At 49.4% G+C, this 19,338-nt stretch overlaps 1 protein-coding gene across 1 annotated transcript; it reads right to left on the reverse strand.

Moving 5' to 3' along the window:
* Window positions 1-35: 35 nt before the first annotated feature.
* Window positions 36-12,328, reverse strand: FBL (fibrillarin). Its single transcript, XM_061388273.1, has 9 exons — window positions 12,219-12,328; window positions 6,766-6,939; window positions 6,575-6,676; window positions 6,392-6,486; window positions 5,252-5,422; window positions 2,207-2,339; window positions 1,087-1,199; window positions 223-368; window positions 36-138 (listed from the first exon to the last, which is right to left on the reverse strand). Exons 1-9 carry the CDS (start codon window positions 12,226-12,228, stop codon window positions 114-116), a joined length of 969 nt encoding a protein of 322 aa, XP_061244257.1. The 5' UTR covers window positions 12,229-12,328; the 3' UTR covers window positions 36-113.
* Window positions 12,329-19,338: the final 7,010 nt, after the last annotated feature.

The raw sequence follows: 19,338 nt of genomic DNA on the forward strand, positions 1-19,338 counted from the left end.
AATAGTGTCGTCAAGCAATCACCGGCAAACGGAGCGACTGATGAGTCTTTTAATACAAAAACAAACGTGTAACAGTAGCTACAGACTCTCTGGCGATCCAGTGGCGCTGGGCTTCAGTTCTTCACTTTGGGAGGTGGCCTGAGAGAAGAAAGTGGACTTAGAAGAGCCCGTCACCACTTTGGGGCACTCGTAACACAAGTACTGATGGGGCTTCGTGCTCACCTGTACACACCCACGACCACAGCATGGTCTCTTTCGTACGGCTCTAGGGTCAGCTGCTCCTGGGGCTTCATGTTCTCTTGCTGCATCTTTTTCACTTCAGAGGCAAAGACAGCCTCTGCGGAAGCTGTGGAGTCAATGCAATTAGCCTGCAAAAGAGAGGATTTGAAGTCTGGGGCAAGCTTTGGGATACCCCCCCCCCCCCACCTTTTGTGCTTCTTTAAACCAGCAGAATTTGTTTTTATTGGAGACTAGGCTTTGGAAATGTACGAAAAGACTTTGTGAGACAAGTTTTCTATTTGGTTTGGATTTGGAACAAAAATCCTTCAACAGAACCCTATTTATCTAAAACCTAGTGTTTAAATTTTACGCATTTTTTCGCCTCCTAATTCCTTTTCTTTAGGAATTATGCAGCTGAGAATACCAAAAACAAACGCAGCAAAAGAGAATGGGGAATCTGGCTGAAGTACTGGAGAAGCCTCTGAATTTCAAAAGACTTCTTAAAAATGCACCTAGCATTTATCTGTTGTTTATTTTATACCAGGTTCTGTTCTAAACATTCCACATATACTGAGAAGTGTAGTCCTTACATCAACACTAAAAGAGACAGGACTAATGTCGCTATTTTACAAGAAACAGGTATATAGGTTAGGTAACTTGCTCAAAGACACAGCAAGCAGGAATCCAAACTCAGATACTCACTCAACCACTATAGTCTAGCCTCTTTAAATTCTATGGTTTTTAGTTTTGTAGACATTTTTCATTATGTTCTATTTGGTTGGGTGGCTTATAGGGAGCTGGGAATACACTGAATCAGGATATTCCAAGAAGATACCGCCACCCCATAGACTCCTCCAAGCTCCACACCTTAATGGAAATCACAAAGTGTCCTCCATTACGCAGGAAGGTGTGGGCATTCAGGGCTACAATCCGGGTCTGGTCTGGCTGGGCCACGTCAGCAAAGATCACATCCACCATTGCTAGGGAGAAAAAAGTAGCAGTTAAAAGCCGGATCCACGTAATCTTCCCAGCTCCTCCCATGGGGCCTGAGCCCCAACACCAGCAGGTTCCTGGCAGTCTTCCCTGCCTCCAGAATCACCTCCCCCGGCAATGATCCCCCACCCTCCACAGTGCCCCCAAGGTGGGTCCAAAGCCCAGTTACACCAATCATTCATTCCTCTTGTAGACCATATTGCCACCTACTCTGTGGCCAGCCCCGGGCCGGCCGTGGGGGGCACAGAGACGAGTCAGACCCGGACCCTGCCCTCGAGACGCTCCCGGGTCTGGGGGGGAGACAGACACGTCATCAAAAAGGCAAGAAAAGGCGAGCACTTACAGGCAATCGCGTCTGCAGGATTGTGAAATGAAGAAAAGTTGCAGGACAGAGGTAGGGTATGAATGCACAGGGAAAAAAACTCACAGGAAGAAAAACTTAAAAAAATGAAAAGATGGTGCAATGACTTTTTTTTAAAATCAGGAAAAGCCAACATCAAATTGTTCAGATCAGTTACCTCTGGGGGTGCTTTATAGGTGCTCAATTTTTATACTATGTTTCTGAACTTTTTAAAAAAAAAAACAAAGTTATTAATATTCACAATGGGTCCCTCTAGGTGTGCTTTCCGGGTTATGATGTCACCAGAGGATGCTGATGAGGACCTCTGAAGGAGGTTTTTATGCCTAAGTCAGGGGTAGCATAAAAGGTACTGGGTTTTGGAGGCAGGCAGGCAGGAATTACTCAGCGGGAAGTGGGAATGTCAGGAGATTGGAGGGAAAGAGGTTGGCCCAAGGACCCAGATATTTGGGTCCCTGAAGCGGGACCGCCACCTCCACCTCACCTGGCTCCCCAGACTATTTACATTTTTGCAGACTCAACCTGTTCATCCACTCCAGTTCCATCCGAATCAGGACTCCGGGGGCCTCCTCCAGGACACCTGGGGTGGCCTGTCTCACACCTTGCCCTCTCCCAAGCCAACCCTAGACCCCTCACCGATGAGCATGCGGTATTTGTGTGGGTGCCGAGCGTCTTCAATGACAGGAATAATGTTGGTCCGCTTCTTGGCCAAGTTAATGAGGTCACGGCCAGAACGGTGGGAGAACTCAACTGCATAGACCAGACCGTCCTAGAAGACATCAAAGTCAAACAAAAATAACAATGATAACTAGTTCTCCTGTATGGAGTACCTACTCTGGCCCATATACTGCGTTCAGCTCAGTCGCTCAGTTGTGTCCGACTCTTTGTGACCCCATGAATCGCAGCACGCCAGGCCTCCCTGTTGTCCACCACCAACTCCCGGAGTTCACCCAAACTCATGTGCATCAAGTTGGTGATGCCATCCAGCCATCTCATCCTCTGTCATCCCCTTCTCCTCCTGCCCCCAATCCCTCCTAGCATCAGGGTCTTTTCCAATGAGTCGACTCTTCGCGTGAGGTGGCCAAAGCATTGGAGTTTCAGCCTCAGCATCAGTCCTTCCAATGAAAACCCAGGACTGATCTCCTTTAGGATGGACTGGTTGGATCTCCTTGCAGGCAAGGGACTCTCAAGAGTCCTCTCCAACACCACAGTTCAAAAGCATCAATTCTTCGGCACTCAGCTTTCTTCACAGTCCAACTCTCACATCCATACATGACCACTGAAAAAACCATAGTCTTGACTAGACAGACTTTGTTGGCAAAGTAATATCTCTGCTTTTTAATATGCTATCTAGGTTGGTCATAACTTCCCTTCCAAGGGGTAAGCATCTTTTAATTTCATGGCTGCAGTCACCATCTGCAGTGATTTTGGAGCCCCCAAAAATAAAGTCTGACACTGTTTCCACTGTTTCCCCATCTATTTCCCATGAAGTGATGGGATCAGATGCCATGATCTTAGTTTTCTGAATATGGAGCTTTAAGCCAACTTTTTCACTCTCCTCTTTCACTTTCATCAAGAGGCTTTTTAGTTCCTCTTCACTTTCTGCCATAAGGGTGGTGTCATCTGCATATCTGAAGTTACTGATATTTCTCCCTGCAATCTTAATTCCAGCTTGTGCTTCTTCCAGCCCAGCGTAGTTAAATAAGCAGGGTGACAATATACAGCCTTGATGTACTCCTTTTCCTATTTGGAACCAGTCTGTTGTTCCATGTCCAGTTCTAACTGTTGCTTCCTGACCTGCATACAGATTTCTCAAGAGGCAGGTCAGGTGGTTTGGTATTCCCATCTCTTCAGAATTTTCCAGTTTATTGTGATCCACATAGTCAAAGGCTTTGGCATAATCAATAAAGCAGAAGTAGATGTTTTTCTGGAACTCTCTTGCTTTGTCGATGATCCACAGATGTTGGCAATTTGATCTTTGGTTCCTCTGCCTTTTCTAAAACCAGCTTGAACATCAGGAAGTTCACTGTCACGTATTGCTGAAGCCTGGCTCGGAGAATTTTGAGCATTACTTTACTAGCGTGTGAGATGAGTGCAATTGTGAGGTAGTTTGAGCATTCTTTGGCATTGCCTTTCTTTGGGATTGGAATGAAAACTGACCTTTTCCAGTCCTGTGGCCACTGCTGAGTTTTCCAAATTTGCTGGCATATTGAGTGCAGCACTTTCACAACATCATCTTTCAGGATTTGGAATAGCTCAACTGGAATTCCATCACCTCCACTAGCTTTGTTCCTAGTGATGCTTCCTAAGGCCCTCTTGACTTCACATTCCAGGATATCTGGCTCTAGGTGAGTGATCACACCGTCATGATTATCTGGGTCGTGAAGATCTTTTTGTACAGTTCTTCTGTGTATTCTTGCCACCTCTTCTTAGTATCTTCTGCTTCTATTAGGTCCATACCATTTCTGTCCTTTATCGAGCCCATCTTTGCATAAAATGTTCCCTTGGTATCTCTAATTTTCTTGAAGCCACAAGCAGCTCTTCAAATCCCCAAATCAAAACATTACCATTTAATGACCGGTTATCATGATGTGTGTGTGCATGCCAAGTCGCTTCAGTCCTGTCTGACTCTTTGTGACCCCACTGACTGTAGCCTTCCAGGCTCCTCTGTCCATGGGATTCTCCAGGCAAGAATAATGGAGTGGGTTGCCATGCCCTTCTGGAGGATCTTTCCAACCCAGGGACTGAACCCATGTCTCTTGCATCTCCTGCATTGGCAGGTGAGTTCTTTACCACTAGAGGCACCTGGGAAGCCCTTGTTATCATTTTACAGATGAAAAAACTAGGTCCGAGGGTTATTCCATCCTACTTTGTCTGATCTGAGAGCCCAGGCCCCCAGTTCAGGCTTAAAATGAGGAAGCTAGGGCACAGAGATGACACAACAGCTAAGAATACCTGCACTGGGCCAGACACTGCTCCAGGCACGTTACAGGATTTAATTCATTTATCATCACAATCACCCATTTTCCAAAGGGGTACACTGAAGCTCAGAGAGAGTAAGTACCTGCTGAAAGCCACTTCACTGTTAAGAACCTGCACCAGAGTCTGGGGTTTTTAACCATTAAATTACATACCCTCTCGCCTCATAGCCGAGTAAGGGATCATTGAGATGTCTGGGTGCCCTCTCAACAGGGAGGCCATCCAGCCGCACAGAAGCATAGGCCCCCAAACTGACAATCTCCTGTTTAGGGAAACCAGAAGCCCAGATTTGAGGGCTATCTTTTTTTTGGCTGTACCACATGGCATGTAGGATCTTAGTTTCATAACCAGGGATGGAACCCGCACCCTCTACAGTGGAAGCCTGCAGTCTTAACCACTGGACTGCAAGGAAAGTCCCAGAGGGGTAGCAATCAAATCAAATGTACTCTCAGCTCTGGCCACCCCAACATTGGTTACCCCGACACCCAAGCCCATTCGCTCCAGGCCAAGAACTCAGGTGTGAGGCTGAATGGAGCTCCAGTGACCATGTGGTTCAAGCCGCTGCTTTCACACACAGGCACTGTGACCAGGAAGGGCCTGGCTCCCAGGCCCTTGGTGCAGGGAAGCAGCCAGGCTGGTCCAGGCTGGCAGAGGAGGGGACCTTTCCCTCCCTCCCACCTCTTCCTGTCCCTGTCTACTCACTGGGCCGACGATATCAGAGACGTGGGAGACGGTGGTACCCGAGGCAGCCCCGAGGTAGAGGACCTTGGCCCCCGGCTTGATGTGGATCTGGTCCACCCCGCCCAGGATCGCCGCTGCCAGCTTGGAACGGAAAGGGTTCCAGGCACGGTACTCAATTTTGTCATCTCCCTCCTGTACCGGAGAGATGGGGACAGAAGTCAGTACCAGGCTCTTCTGCAAGACCCCACGGCTCTTAACTCTAGGGCCCTCAAAAGGGCCTGGGCCCCCAGTCATTGTATGAGAAACAAATGAGTATATGCATCTGTGACCACAATGACCACGACAGGCAGGGCCTGCACTCTCATGGGGGTTCCTGACTCAGGGAGAAGGGGCAGTGGCGGGGACAAGATCATCCCAGACAAGAGCAAGGCAAGACCTCTGTGTTCGTTCTACGAGCACTGCCTGTGCCGGCCCCTAAGCTCAGGCACTGGGCAAACACACCAAAGGGGACACAGGCCTTGCCCTCCAGGAGCGAGGACACGCTGAATGGACACACACGGCACAGGAGCCAGTGACAGGTGCTCAGGAGAAGGGTCAAGCCAGGAAGCGGCGTGTGAAGTCTGGGGAGCAGGGCGAGGGCAGGTGAGGATGAGAAGGCGGCGGCCAGGAGAGCCCGGGAGGAGGAACTGCCTGAAGCTGAGGGCTCACTCAGGTCAATAAGGAAGTGAGTTCCGGGCAGCAGGAAGCCTGCAGAGAGGTCTTGAGGGCTGCTTCTGCTAGACAGGGTGGGGCAAGGGGGCCTTGTGAGGGAGACAAGGTGACAGCTGACCAGAGTTGCCTGATAAGGGACTGGCCCTGCCTGGAGCGGGGAGGAGGAGAGTGTTCCAGGCAAGGGGAACGGGGAGGCTGTGGGAGTGGCTAGAAGACACGTGGTTAGGGAGAGAGGGAGATAGCATGTGCAGGGCCCCCCAGTCACACTGAGGACCCAGGACTTGAACCTGAAGCCAGTGCAAAGTCACGGAGGTGTCTGGGGAGAGGAGTGTGTGATCTGACTTGTAGCTTAAGATGATCCCCTGGCTGTCTCGTGTAGGATGAACAGTGGGGGGCAGGGAGACCAGACTGCTGGTGGCCCTGGTGGCTTAGTCAGGCATGGGGTCTCACCGAAATCGAGACTCTCTTCTCTCCGTAAACGGATTCCCCAGGGACCAGGTTCTTGGTGACCAGTGCATCTTCCTTTCCTCGACAAATGAAGACGCCTAGGGGAAGGGGTCAGAGCAGGGTCAACACCCCATCAGGGCACCGCCCCCTCCTAACCCCGGTGGGCTCCCCGCCCTCCTCACTCACCCTCATGTCGATGGGGCTCTACCATCACATTCTTCCCCGACGGGTTTCCTTTCTTTCCTCCCCGACCACGACCCCGGTTGCCACCAGACTGGAACCCGCCACCTACAAGGCCGAGACATGGTGAGAGCTAAACCCCACCGTGCTTCCCTCCCCGCCCCAGCCCCCAGCCCAGGGAGAGCCTGGTCCATCACCTCTTCCTCCCCCTCCTCGTCCACGGCCCCTGAAGCCTCCTCCTCCTCCACCGCGACCTCGGCCTCCGCCGAAGCCTCCTCGGCCCCCGCCGAAGCCTCCGCGGCCACCACCGCGACCTCCGCGGTCACCAAAGCCACCGCGGCCACCGAAGCCACCCCCGCGGGGGCTGAACCCTGTGATGGAAACAGAAATAGGAATCGTCAACAGGGCCATGGAGCTTGAGAAGTTACTTCTACAGCGAGGGACTCTGCTCAGGAGAGAAACGTGTGCACACGCACACTGGGAGAGGTGTCCACACGTGTCCACGGCAGAACCAACAGGACTGACCCGAACGTCCATCAGCAGAAGGGATGAATGAGACTCGACCGTTCACAGCCATCAAAGCAAAAAGGTTAACAGCAACATGGGACAGATAGAAAAATCTCAGAATCCCGGTAAGTGAAAAAGCAAGGCCTAGAAACCCATGTCAGACACAACATCCTTTTTAAAAAGTCCAGCCACAACCAAGACTGAACAGGACTAGGTGTGTAGACCTAGATGATAACCCATGCACTCCTTTCCCCTTACAGAGACAAAAGGATGTGGTAAATGTGAAGCTGACTATTAGGCCTGGGGAGGGTGAAATTATAGGATGAGGATGAGAAGGAAAACGGGTGGAGGCAGAGCACTGTTAATATTCTGCTTTCCTCGGCTGGGGAGTCAATTCACAGGATCTGTTCTGTTTCCAATATTGATTAGTCTGAAGAAGAGCGCATGCCGTGTGTGGCCATGTGCTGTGACAGGAGGGTCCCCCAGGCCCTGAAACTTCTTCACGCTCTCCCACTCAGGACCTTGTGTGTGGCAGAGAAGTGCTAGCCCCAAATCGGTTGGCGGGGGGCGCATTCGGCATCCATCTTTCCCCCTAACTGTTCCCCCTGCTTCTAAACACACACAAGTCTCCCCCAGCTTGGTGGTGGGGGTGGGAACGGTGAGGGGGAAGCAAAAACCAAAAATTGTCCTTTATGGATGGGCAACAGCTTATAAGCAGTTTACTTACTTGTCAACATGATGGAAAGTTTAGGGGAAAAAAAAATTCAGAGAGACTTGATTTTCATCACTTCGGGAGTCAGCAAACACTGTTCGCTGAGCCCAGAGCAATGTCTGAAGCAGAGAGATTTCTCCTGGTGCTCACAAATTCAGTATCTGACCTCTGCGACGGCTTCTAAAGCTCTGCTGTACTTTCAGAAAAATGGAGTTACCAATCATTTGTGTGAAAATCCGTGGTTTCAAATGACCGCCCTTGATGTAAACTATTCAATATTAAACCTGCTAAAGTTTTTGCAAAGGCATGTTATATTCCCACCCTATGAAGGGTTTATTCCTCTTTTTTAAAAAATTTGAATTTATTTTCTTTTGGCCACACCATGCACCATGTGGGATCTCAGTTCCCGGACCAGGGATCGAACCCGAGCCCCCTGCCTTGGAAGCTCTGAGTCTTAACCACTGGACTACCAGGGAAGTCCCCATGAAGGCTTCGATCATCTTAAAAGCATTAAAAATGAAAACGTAGAACTCTGAAGAGCTAGTCCTAATGTAAGTGTTAGGAATGAGCTGGTTTCAAACTCCTACCCGGGAGCTGCCGGCCTCTGGTCTCCTGCCCCCTCTGCAGTCTCCTGCCCACACGGCAGCTGGTGACTGACCTTTTCAGAAAAGCCAATCGGCTCTCACCATTCCCCTGCCCAAACTCCTTCAGGTTTGGGCATCACATTCTAAAGGTTTTCCATCACATTCTAAATGGAATCAGTTCCTTTCTTGGGCTTCCAAAGTCCTAAGTCAGTGGGCTTGCCCCATGCAAGCAATTCTGAGTAACTGTCTGGGGTGGGGGCCCAGGCCTGGGACTTTAAAGTTCCTCGGGTGACTCTAATGTGTGGCCCAGACTGAGAATCACCACACTGGCTTTGCTGACTTTCCTGACCTCACTCTAGGCTAGGTCCTGTGTTCTTCCTCCCCAAGAACAACACCACTTCCAGCTTCTACACCCTTGACATCTTCTGTCCCCTCTGCCTGGGTCCTGAGGACACTGCACGCAAGTGGAGGCCCCCTCCACTGCACGCAAGTCTCTGACCAAACGTTCCTTCCTCAGACCAGCCTTCTCTGGCTACCTGGCCTTTATTCCACTTTCTTTTTCTTCCTGCCAATTATCATACATGGCATTTTAACAATTATCACTGCCTCTTCCCCACTCCCCCCACTGGAATCAACTCCAAACGGACAGGGATGGTTGTTTAGGTCATCACTGCATCCTGCGGGACTATGGGCTCCATGAAAATTAAATGAGCTGTTTACTGATGACTCTTAAAAGTCCTGGGTCCTGCCTCAGGAAGAAAGCGCCCTCTCTATCCACTCAGGAAGCAGGTGATCGGACAGTGACCAGAGCCCCGGTCCCTCCCCTGAGACAGCTCGTGGACTGAACACAGGGAGATGGCCACTCCATTCACGACCCTAGAGAGTAGGCAAGGTTCGTGGGTGTCTTGAAAAGTTCACCTGTAAGAAGGAGATCTGGAAAATAACACAGTGCCCACATCATAGAATTGTAAAGATTAAACGACAACACACAAAAAGCGCTTAATATGCTGCCTTACACGCAGAGCAAGTCTCTCCTCCTTCCTACTTAGGGGAGAAACCACTATGCCTAAGAGACCCTCAACCCAGTCCTGCCAAAACAGAGACCCAGAACGTGTGGGCATGGTATGGGGCACAGTATGCATGATCCTATTTCAGTTCCTGGAGCTCTTAGAAAAATGGGCTGTACCCACTCCTCAGAAAAACACACATTCACATATTTAAAAAAAAAAAAAAAGTTTTGGTTTTTAAACAGACCCCCAGTTTAAAACTTCTCTTCTGCCACAGCCTTCCCCATCTCCAAACTGGCACCCCACCCTTCCAGTTACACACACCAAAACCCTGAATTGTCCTTGACCCCTCTTATGCCCACATGCAAACTATCAGCTCTATCTCCAAAACATATCCGAAAGGGTGACAATTTGTCAACCAGGCCGACTGCTGCCACCCTGGTCCAAGCCACATCATCTCCAAGTAGATGACAGCAACCACTTCTTACTGCTCTGTCTGCCTTCACTCTTGTTCCTCTAAAACCTTTCACACAGAGCAAGAAGCTGCTGCTAAGTCGCTTCGGTTGTGTTCGACTATGTGTGACCCCATACACAGCAGCCCACCAGGCTCCTCTGTCCCTGGGATTCTCCAGGCAAGAATACTGGAGTGGGTTGCCATTTCCTTCTCCAATGCATGCATGCTAAGTCGCTTCAGTCGTGTGTGGCTCTGTGCGACCCCAGAGAAGGCAGCCCACCAGGCTTCTCTGTGCACAGTATCCTCCAGGCAAGAATACTGGAGTGGGTTGCCATTTCCTTCTCAAGAGCAAGAAGGATCCGTTTAAATGTCTCAGTCAAGTCTGACTGACGTCATATCCTTGCTTGAAATCTCCCAAAGACTTCCTCTCTCAACCAGACTAAAATCCTTGCTAAAGGACTTCCCTGGTGGTCCAGTGGTTAAGAATCCACTGACCAATGCAGAGGACATGAGTTCGATCACTGGTCTGGGGAGATCCCACATGCTGAGGGGCAACTAAACCAGTGCTTAGAGAAAGTCCGAACAACAGTGAAGACCCGTGCTCCATCATGTCCAATTCTTTGCGACCTCATGGACTGTAGCCTGCCAGGCTCCTCTGTCCATGGAATTTTCTCACCAAGAATACTGGAGTGGGTTGCCATTTCCTACTCCAGGGAATCTTCCCGACCCAGGGATCAAACCCGTCTCTTGAATCTCCTGCGGAGACCCAGCACAGCCTAAAATAAATAAATAAAAATCCTTGCTAAACAGCTGACTCCTGACAACTTCTACAACTTCTTATCCTAACACAGTGAGGGCAGGGTTGGGAAAAAGATGTAGCCTCCATTCCTGGGACAATCAGACCACAGGATGCCTGTGGGCTTGCCAGGGTCTCAGGTGGCACCACCTGACACTTCACCAGAAGATCCCCAAACACTGAAGAGAAAGGGAACCTGGGAGGGGGCGTGGAGTCACAAACTCCACTACCCCTGACCAGATGACCCCATTTCTCCACGGGCCAAAGGGGAAGGAGGGAGAAAAAAGAAAACCTGTACTAAGAACAGACCCTCTCTGTCATGATGGAAGTTTTCCCCAACTCCAGGGGAGCAAGTTGCGGGGAGGAGGAGGAAATCAGCCTGATTTATAAGAGCTGAGACATCTGGGGAAAAGGACCCTAATTTTGTTCCCCTTGATGAGAATGGTAAAGATAATAATTAGAACCAACACTATTATACGTCAAGCACTGTGCTATGCGAGGTATAATAGACAAAATGTAACTATATGTGAAAGTTTAAGGTGTACAACCTGTCCAGCTCATACACATATATTGCAAAAGGATTACCACCATGAGCTGTTTTTTCTTAACACGCTCTCACTAAATTTGAACTGGGCGCCATTTTATTGATGAGATAACTGAGGCTCAGAGAGGTAAAGCGACTTGCCCAAGGTCACACAGTGAGTTAAGCTTAGTTAGGAGTGAAACTTTGAACTGGGAGGCCCTTCTGCTGTCAAAGCAGGGACTCTCTTCATTCCACTAGGAGGGAGGTGCGGAGGGTTCATCAGAATCTCCAGTAAAACCGGAATGAATAAAACCACTCACGCCTTGTGATTACCTCCCTCCCCCACCCCACAATCCTATACTCGGTGTGTGAAGTTTCACCTCACTTCTCACCGCAGGTGAGGATCACTAGGCTCCGGATCTCACTCCATGCTTAGGGATCCGCCCCCCTCGGGAGAGTAGAGAGCGGGAAAGTGGGCCACAGACTATCAGGCCAGAATACTCATCTATGCGGCTCTCTCCGAGAAGCTGGGTGTGAAGTCAAGGGTACTGTAGCTACGGCAGCGACAGGGCAGGATACGGGGTCTTAAGAGGATCCAGCCCAAGATAAGGGACTCTCCGTCTCGCGATGAGGTCAAATCTCCAAATCCCACGCCCAGAGATCCAAGACCCCTGATGTCTGGATCTAGATTCTGGGTAGTACCCTCGACTGCCGCCCGCGGCCCAATATCCAAGACCCCTACTGACGGCCTCAATGAAACGAATTCCAGTTCAGGACATCCCCAATTTTAAGCCCAAGACCCTCGACTCACGACGGTGACCTCTGACGAGTCAGTCACAAACCTCTAGACCAGGAACCCGAACCCTAGGCTCAGGTTCGCTCCCAGGGCGGAACCAAGCCCTCTCATTCCCACGAGAGGCCGGAACAGGACCCTTCCTCACAAGAGACCGGATTCGGGGCTCAGAAACCCTGCCCGCCAGGCCAAGACCCCGCCCCTCTGTTCCCGCCTGGCACTCCACTCCCCGCCGAGTCCCAGCCCTGACCCAGACCCCAACCCCGGGCTGCACCTGGTTTCATAGCGAGCGCAGAGCTGCTGGGCTCAGGAATCGGTGGCTTCCCGGGCTCCACGCGACTGAAGCTGACGCACGTGGAAATGAGCGCAGGCGCGCGGCGACGTACAGTGGGTGACGCGACCACGCAGCCCCGCCCCTCGGAGCCGCAGCCCCGCCCCGACCCCAGCGCGCTCGCTGTGGGCGGGAATTTTTGAGCTTCTCAGGGCACCGCCCCCTCGAGCGCCCTAGGCGGTACCGTGACCTGTGCAGAGGTCGTTACACTAAACACGCTTCCCGCTTCTCTTTCACAGGTGCGAGCACCCCAGTAATTACGAGGCGAAAATATAGTCCCTAAGTCGTGTCCGACTCTGCGACCCCATTGACTGCAGCCCGCCAGGCTCCTCTGTGAGATTCTCCATGCAAGAATACTGGAGTGAGTTGCTGTTCCCTTCTCCAGAGGATCTTTACGAACCAGGGATGGAACCCTGGTCTCCCGCATTGCAAGCAGATTATTTACCGTCTGAGCCACCAGGAAATCTCAGTAATGAGGGCTCATCCTCAAATTTTCGCAGGAGCTGTGCCCTCTGCTTCTCTTCTCTATTCCCAGTTAACTGCCTAAAATTCCCTCTACACTCAAAAGCCTTCCCTGATCCATTTCCATCCCCAAGAATAAGGGCCAAATCTGGACTCCATTCATACATTGGAAAAGCATTTGTTGTGTGCCTGCATGTACCAGGCACTCTGTTCTAGGCACTGGGAATGCAGCAGGGAACAAGACATACGAATTCTGGAGCTCATATTCCTATGAGGGAAACAGACACCAAACAAGTTAGTAAAAACATGCTGAATGGTAGAAGGCCATAGTGCTTTGGAGAAATAAGTGCTTTGGAGACTGGTGTTGGGAAGAGGGGTGAAATTTCTTACAGGGTGTTCAAGGAATGCATCCAGTGACTTTTGAGCAAAAAGCTAAAGGAAGTGAGTGAGGCACGCTCCTGTCTGGGGGGAAAGAGTTCCAGGCAGGTTGGACTGCATGTGCAAAGGCCCTGAGGCAGGAAAGGTAAGGAGAGTTGCAGAAACACTGAAGAATGTGTTTCAGGCAGAGTGAGCAGGGGAGAGGGGAAGAGATGCGGGCAGGGAAGTTCACAGGTAAATTGTGTGGGGCCTTGGGGTGAGAACTTTGACTTTTACTGAGTGAGATGGAGGGTTCTGAACAGAGAAGGGATGTGATCTGACCTGGGTCACTCTGGCTGAATGTGGGAAAGGGAGTGAGAGATAGAGGTGGGAGCAGGAAAACCAAGGCGGGGCCTGCTGCAATGGATCAGGGAGGAGACAGGAAGGACCAGATCAGGATGCAGGCGGAGGAAGGAACATGGAGAAGCTTCTTTATTAATACTGAGAATTTTGCACTTTGTAATTTTATAATTTGAATATTCATCCTCATATTGATTCCACAAAGCAAAACATGTGCTACTGTGAGAAATTAGTAACAACCTCCAGGAGAATCCACTGGTCTGTTCTGTTCATTGTTGTATCATCTTGTATACAGAATAGATAGAGTGCTGCTGCTGCTGCTGCTGCTAAGTCGCTTCAGTCGTGTCCGACTCGGTGGGACCCCATAGACGGCAGCCCACCAGGCTTCGCCGTCCCTGGGATTCTCCAGGCAAGAGCACTGGAGTGGGTTGCCATTTCCTTCTCCAATGCATAAAAGTGGAAAGTGAAAGTGAAGTCGCTCAGTCGAGTCTGACCCTCAGCAACCCCATGGACTGCAGCCTTCCAGGCTCCTCCATCCATGGGATTTTCCAGGCAAGAGTACTGGAGTGGGGTGCCATTGCCTTCTCCGAGATAGAATGGGTGCTCCCTAAATGTTTGTTGAAGGAATGAATGAGCCTGTGCTGTCTTGAGTTCTCTGTGCAGGGTGTTCCAGAAACACTCCTGAAAATTTGTTTACATATTAAGATGGAAAATCTGTGGAGTCTATGCTGCATTTCCAGGAACTGTGTAATATTTCAAATGGTTCCAATTCAGAGTAGTGTTATCTACTACTCTTGGATCTTACTGTTTGCCTTCCAGTTAAAAATAATTTTTTTTCTAAAGAATGAAAATCCAGGACGTCCCTGGTGGTCCAGTGGTTAAGATTCCATGCTTCCAATGCATGGGGTGCAGGCTCCATCCCTGGTTGGGGAAATAAGATCCCACAGGCCTTGAAGTACAGCCACAAAAGGGAAAGAAAAATGGATGACAATCCTCAGAGTACAGCGCAGGCTGTATTCTGGAATCCTGGCACCATCTCCTGGCTCTGAGATATTGCACCTGCCAACTTGCTCTGCAGACCTGAAACGGGTACTACCAGTGAGTAACTGGGCTTCCCTGCTGGCTCAGAGGGTTAAGAATCTGTCTGCAATGGGTTGGGAAGCCATAGAGAAAGGAATAGCTATCCACTTTAGTATTCTTGCCTGGAGAACCCCATGGACAGAGGAGACTGGTGGGTTACAGTCCATGGGGCCACAAAGAGCCGCACATGACTGAGTGACTGAGCACACAGTGAATAATTAGGGGGATACCTGCTAGTCTTGTGCTGGGGGCACAGTGGTGACTGAAAGAGTCCAGCCTTCCTGGACATGCCAGGCCCTGGTCCTCTGACAGTGGCAGTCCAGAGGGGTCAGGGCCAGAATGGGGGGGTGGGGGGCGGCGCAGTACAGGCAGAATGGTCAGGGCTGGGATAGAGGAGGCATCCCTGGAGGGCTTTTCTGCATGTCCCCCATGTCCCCTGAACCTTCCTTTTACCTTCCTGCTCTGACCACAACCTAGTTCTCCCAGGAAGACACACCTTTCTGTACAGCGCTTCTAAGCAGAGGCTATTTCTCTTCCTCAGCCTTCATGCTCACTGGGCCTGTATATGCAATAAGCTCCTCAAGACTACTTCAAAACCATCCTCTGCCTCCTCTCTAAGATCCTCACTTTGAAGTTTCTGCACAGAACCTGCTCCCCTTCTTGTTACCAGCTTTATCGACTCCCAAGTCACTGCAGCTCACTTCATCTTTTTAGCTCTAGGCTCATGGCCACCCAAGCTGCTCCTCTCATAATTCTTGTTGACTTCCAAATTCAGGTAGATGATCCTGTGACCGTTCTGGCCTCTGGATCTCTTGACTTCCTCTCCTCTAGCGATCTCGTCCTCCGCCCAAACCTTCCTTCCCACACGCAGACTTTGTGCAGGGGACACAATGGTGACTGTGGCAGTGCCGAGGTCCCAGGCTGTTGAGAGAGAAAGGCCCACCCCCAGACAGTGACAGCCCCAAAACTGCAGCCCCTGCAGAATCTCAGTTCCATGCATCTCACTGTCTGCCCATCACCTCTTGTCTCTCCAGTTCACTCCCTCTGAAACTGTTGCTCCGAGGACACTTCAGCCCCATGAAGCTGACCTCCTTCTCCCTGCCCCTCACCTCACCTCCTCATGATCACACTACTCTCACCACCCAGCCCAATCCCCCATCCACTGTTATCTCCTCTTCTTTCCTCATGCCCTCAAACTTCTAACTTTACCTTTTGCACCCAATTGAGTCCACCCTCCACCTCCTTCACACCTGCACACTGGCAGCTAAATGTGGATGGAGAAAACCCACACCTACTCTGACACATGACCCCAAGCAGTCCCTAATGTGGCCCAGCCATCCTATCACATGTCCCTAATTAAATCATTCTCCCATTTCCTTTCCTTTTCTTTTTTTCTTAGTAGTATCAGCAATGTGCTCATTTTTAAATGCTTAGGGCATAATTTACATGTCATAAAATCCACCTCTTTGGGGACTTTCCTGGTGGTCCAGTGGTTAAGAATCCATCTTCCAATGTAGGGGACTCAGGTTCAATCTCTGGTCAGGAAATTAAGATCCCACAGGTTGAGGGGCAACAAAGCCCACCCACCACAACTAGAGAGGAGCCCATGTACCACAACAATGAAAGACCCACGTGTGACGACTAAGACCGGACATAGAAACAAACAAATAAATATATTTTTAAAAGATCAATTTGTTAAAAAAAACACACCTATTTTATGTGTAGAGGTCAACACATTATTGAACACATTTTAGTAAATTTAGTTTATACACTCATCACCACAATTCAGTTTCAGAACAGCTCAATCATCCCATTTCATATAGATGAGATTATACAATACGTAGAATTCTGTGTCTGGTTTTTTTCACGTGGCATCACGTTCCAAATGGCTGCATGTATCACTAGTTGGTTCCTTTTCATTGCTGAATTCACTGTACAGCTAGACCACACTTTGTTCGTCTGTCTACCTGTTGATGAGCTTTCCAGATGTTTCCAGTATGGAGGTTGTTATGAATAATGCTGCTATGAAATATTCACTTACAAGTACTTGTGTGGACAGATAATTTTTTTCTTTTTTTTTTTTGAGAAGAGTTCCAGGAGTCAAATGGCTGTGTCATGTGATCAGAGTATGTTTACCTACTGACACACTTTTTTCCAAAGCAGCTGGAACGATTTTCTCTTTTCTTTTTTGGCTGGGGTGGGTCTTTGTTGCTGTGCATGGGCTCTCTCTAGCTGCGGTGATCAGGGGATACTCTTCATTGAGTTGTGCAGGCTTCTCATTGCGGTGGCTTCTCTTGTTGCAGAGCATGGGCTCTAGAGTGCAGGCTCAGTAGTCGTGGTGCAGGGGCTTAGGTGTTCCGTGGCACGAGGGATCTTCCCGGACCAGGGATCGAACCTGTGTGGCCTGCATTAGCAGGAGGATTCTTAACCACTGGCCACCAAGAAGTCTTGGACCCCTTTTCTTGAAGGATCATTTTACACTCTCTTCTCTCTCATCAGACCTCAAAACTTTTTCTTTCTTGCTCTTAACTGATGACTGTGTTTCCCATTTGAATGAGAACATACAAGGAATCACAATTTCAGCATCCTCTGACCCATATCTACCAGTCTGTGGCACCTGTTAACTTCCTTTGCTATAAAAGAAATCTGTTTTTGTGTTCATACACTTCACTGCCGACACCAGATATATTTCCACCACAAGCAATTCTCCAGTTCTCTGCAGACTCCAACTGCTGTCCTACAATTTAATTTCGTTTGGACACTAACTACACGGAGTTGCAGCAGACCCCACAGGTTAAGGACAGAGAGTAACAGAGGAAATCCACTTTCAGTGAGGTGGTTGTGGAAGGGCTCTGTAAGGTAGTAACAGGTAAGTGGACATCTGAAGGATGAGAAGCATCTAGTCAGTGATGAGTGGAGGGAACAGCTCTTTCACAAAGGAATGAAGTAAAAAATTTGGCATGTTCAATACCCTGAAAGATAAGGTTCCCAAATCATAATGACAATGATAGGAGATGAGTCAGAAGAGGTTGGCAGAGGACTTCCCTGGTGGTCCAGTGGCTAAGACTTCATGCTCCCAATGCAGGGGGTTCAGGTTCAACTCCCTGGTAAGGGAACTAGATCCCACATGCCACAACTAAAGATCCTGCGTGCCACGACTAAGACCTGGTGCAGCCAAATAAACCTTCAGTCACAAAGTAGTGTCCGACCCTGCGACCCCGTGGACTGCAGCATGCCAGGCTTCCCTGTCCTCCACTGTCTCCTGGGGTTTGCTCAAACTCATGTTCATTGAGTCGACGATGCCATCCAACCATCTCGTCTTCTGTTGCTCTCTTCTCCTCTTGCCCTCAGTCTTTCCCAGCAGCAGGGCCTTGTCTTCAGAGTCAGATCTTCGCATCAGGTGGCCAAAGTTTTAGGGCTTCAACTTCAGCATCAGTCCTTCCAATGAATATTCAGGGTTGATTTCCTTTAGGATTGACTGGTTTGATCTCCTTGCTGTCCTAGGGACTCTCAAGAGTCTTCTCCACTACCACAGTTCAAATGCATCAATTCTTTGGGGCTCAGCCTTCTTTGTGGTCCAATTCTCTTTATTTATAAATAAATAAATACTTTTTAAAAATAAGAGATTGGCAGGGGCCTTTTAGGTGAAGGAATTTGATTTTATTATGATCAATAGCCAGTGGTACTCTTTATAGGTAAAGAAGAGTCCTCTAGTGGCTGTGAGCATGAATTACAGGCGGGGAGGAGCAGATGGTACGCATGATGATGCCAGCTGAACCAGGTGGTGACAGTGGGCGTGATAAGAAAGGCAGGCAGATTTCAGTTATGTTTCAATACAATCCAAAAAGATGCTTTGATGAACAGAGTGGAGGGCAAAGATGAGGGAAGAATCAAGAATAACTCCCCATGTTCTGACTGAGGTTTGGCAGTGATAGTCACTGAGGTGGGGGAGACTAGTGTAGGCAGGGCAGGAGAGAGAGTTAGGACAGAAGAGAGACTTCAGCTTTTGATGCGTAGATTGGACGAACACCTTAAGTCCTCACTCCAACTCTGTGAGGTAGGGACTATCTTTAGCTCTACTTTAAGTATGATGCTTTTGGCTGAATGCTTGCGTCCTTTCAAGATTCCTGTGTCGGAAGCTGACCTCCAATGTGATGGTATTTGGAGATGAAGACTTTGGTGGGGTGAGACGTCATAAGGGTAGAGCCCTCATGCATGAGATTACTGCCTTTATAAAAGAGGCCCAGAGAACTCCCTTGCCCTTCCACCAAGTGAGGACACATGAGAAGATGGTCATCCATGAACCAGAAAGCAGGCGCTCACCAGATACCAAATCTGCTGATGCCTTGCTCTTGGACTCCCCAGGCCCTAGTGAAAGTCAAAGTGTTAGTTGCTCAGTCGTGTCTGACTTCGCCACTCCATGGACCTTAGTTCTTCAGGCTCCTCTGTCCATGGAATTCTTCAGGCACTACTGCATTGGGTTGCCATTCCCGTCTCCAGGGGACCTTCCCCACCCAGGGATCAAACCCGGGTCTCCCACATTGCAGGTACATTCTTTATTGTTCGAGCCACCAGGGATCCCAGGCTCTAGAACTGTGCGAAATTTAAATGTTTGTTGTTTATAAACCACCTATTTTACGATATTTTGTTATAGCAACCTGAGTGGACTAAAACATATGAAGAAACTGAGTGGCAGAGAAATTACCGTGCCCAGATTATAAAGTTAGAAGCTGTTGATATTTTCATTTTCTACTTCTTCCCTCCATCCAAATGTTCATTTTCTCATCCATCCATTCTTCTAATC

This window comes from Bos javanicus, chromosome 18, assembly GCF_032452875.1.
Source record: "Bos javanicus breed banteng chromosome 18, ARS-OSU_banteng_1.0, whole genome shotgun sequence".
In the NCBI taxonomy this organism is placed as follows: Eukaryota; Metazoa; Chordata; class Mammalia; order Artiodactyla; family Bovidae; genus Bos; species Bos javanicus.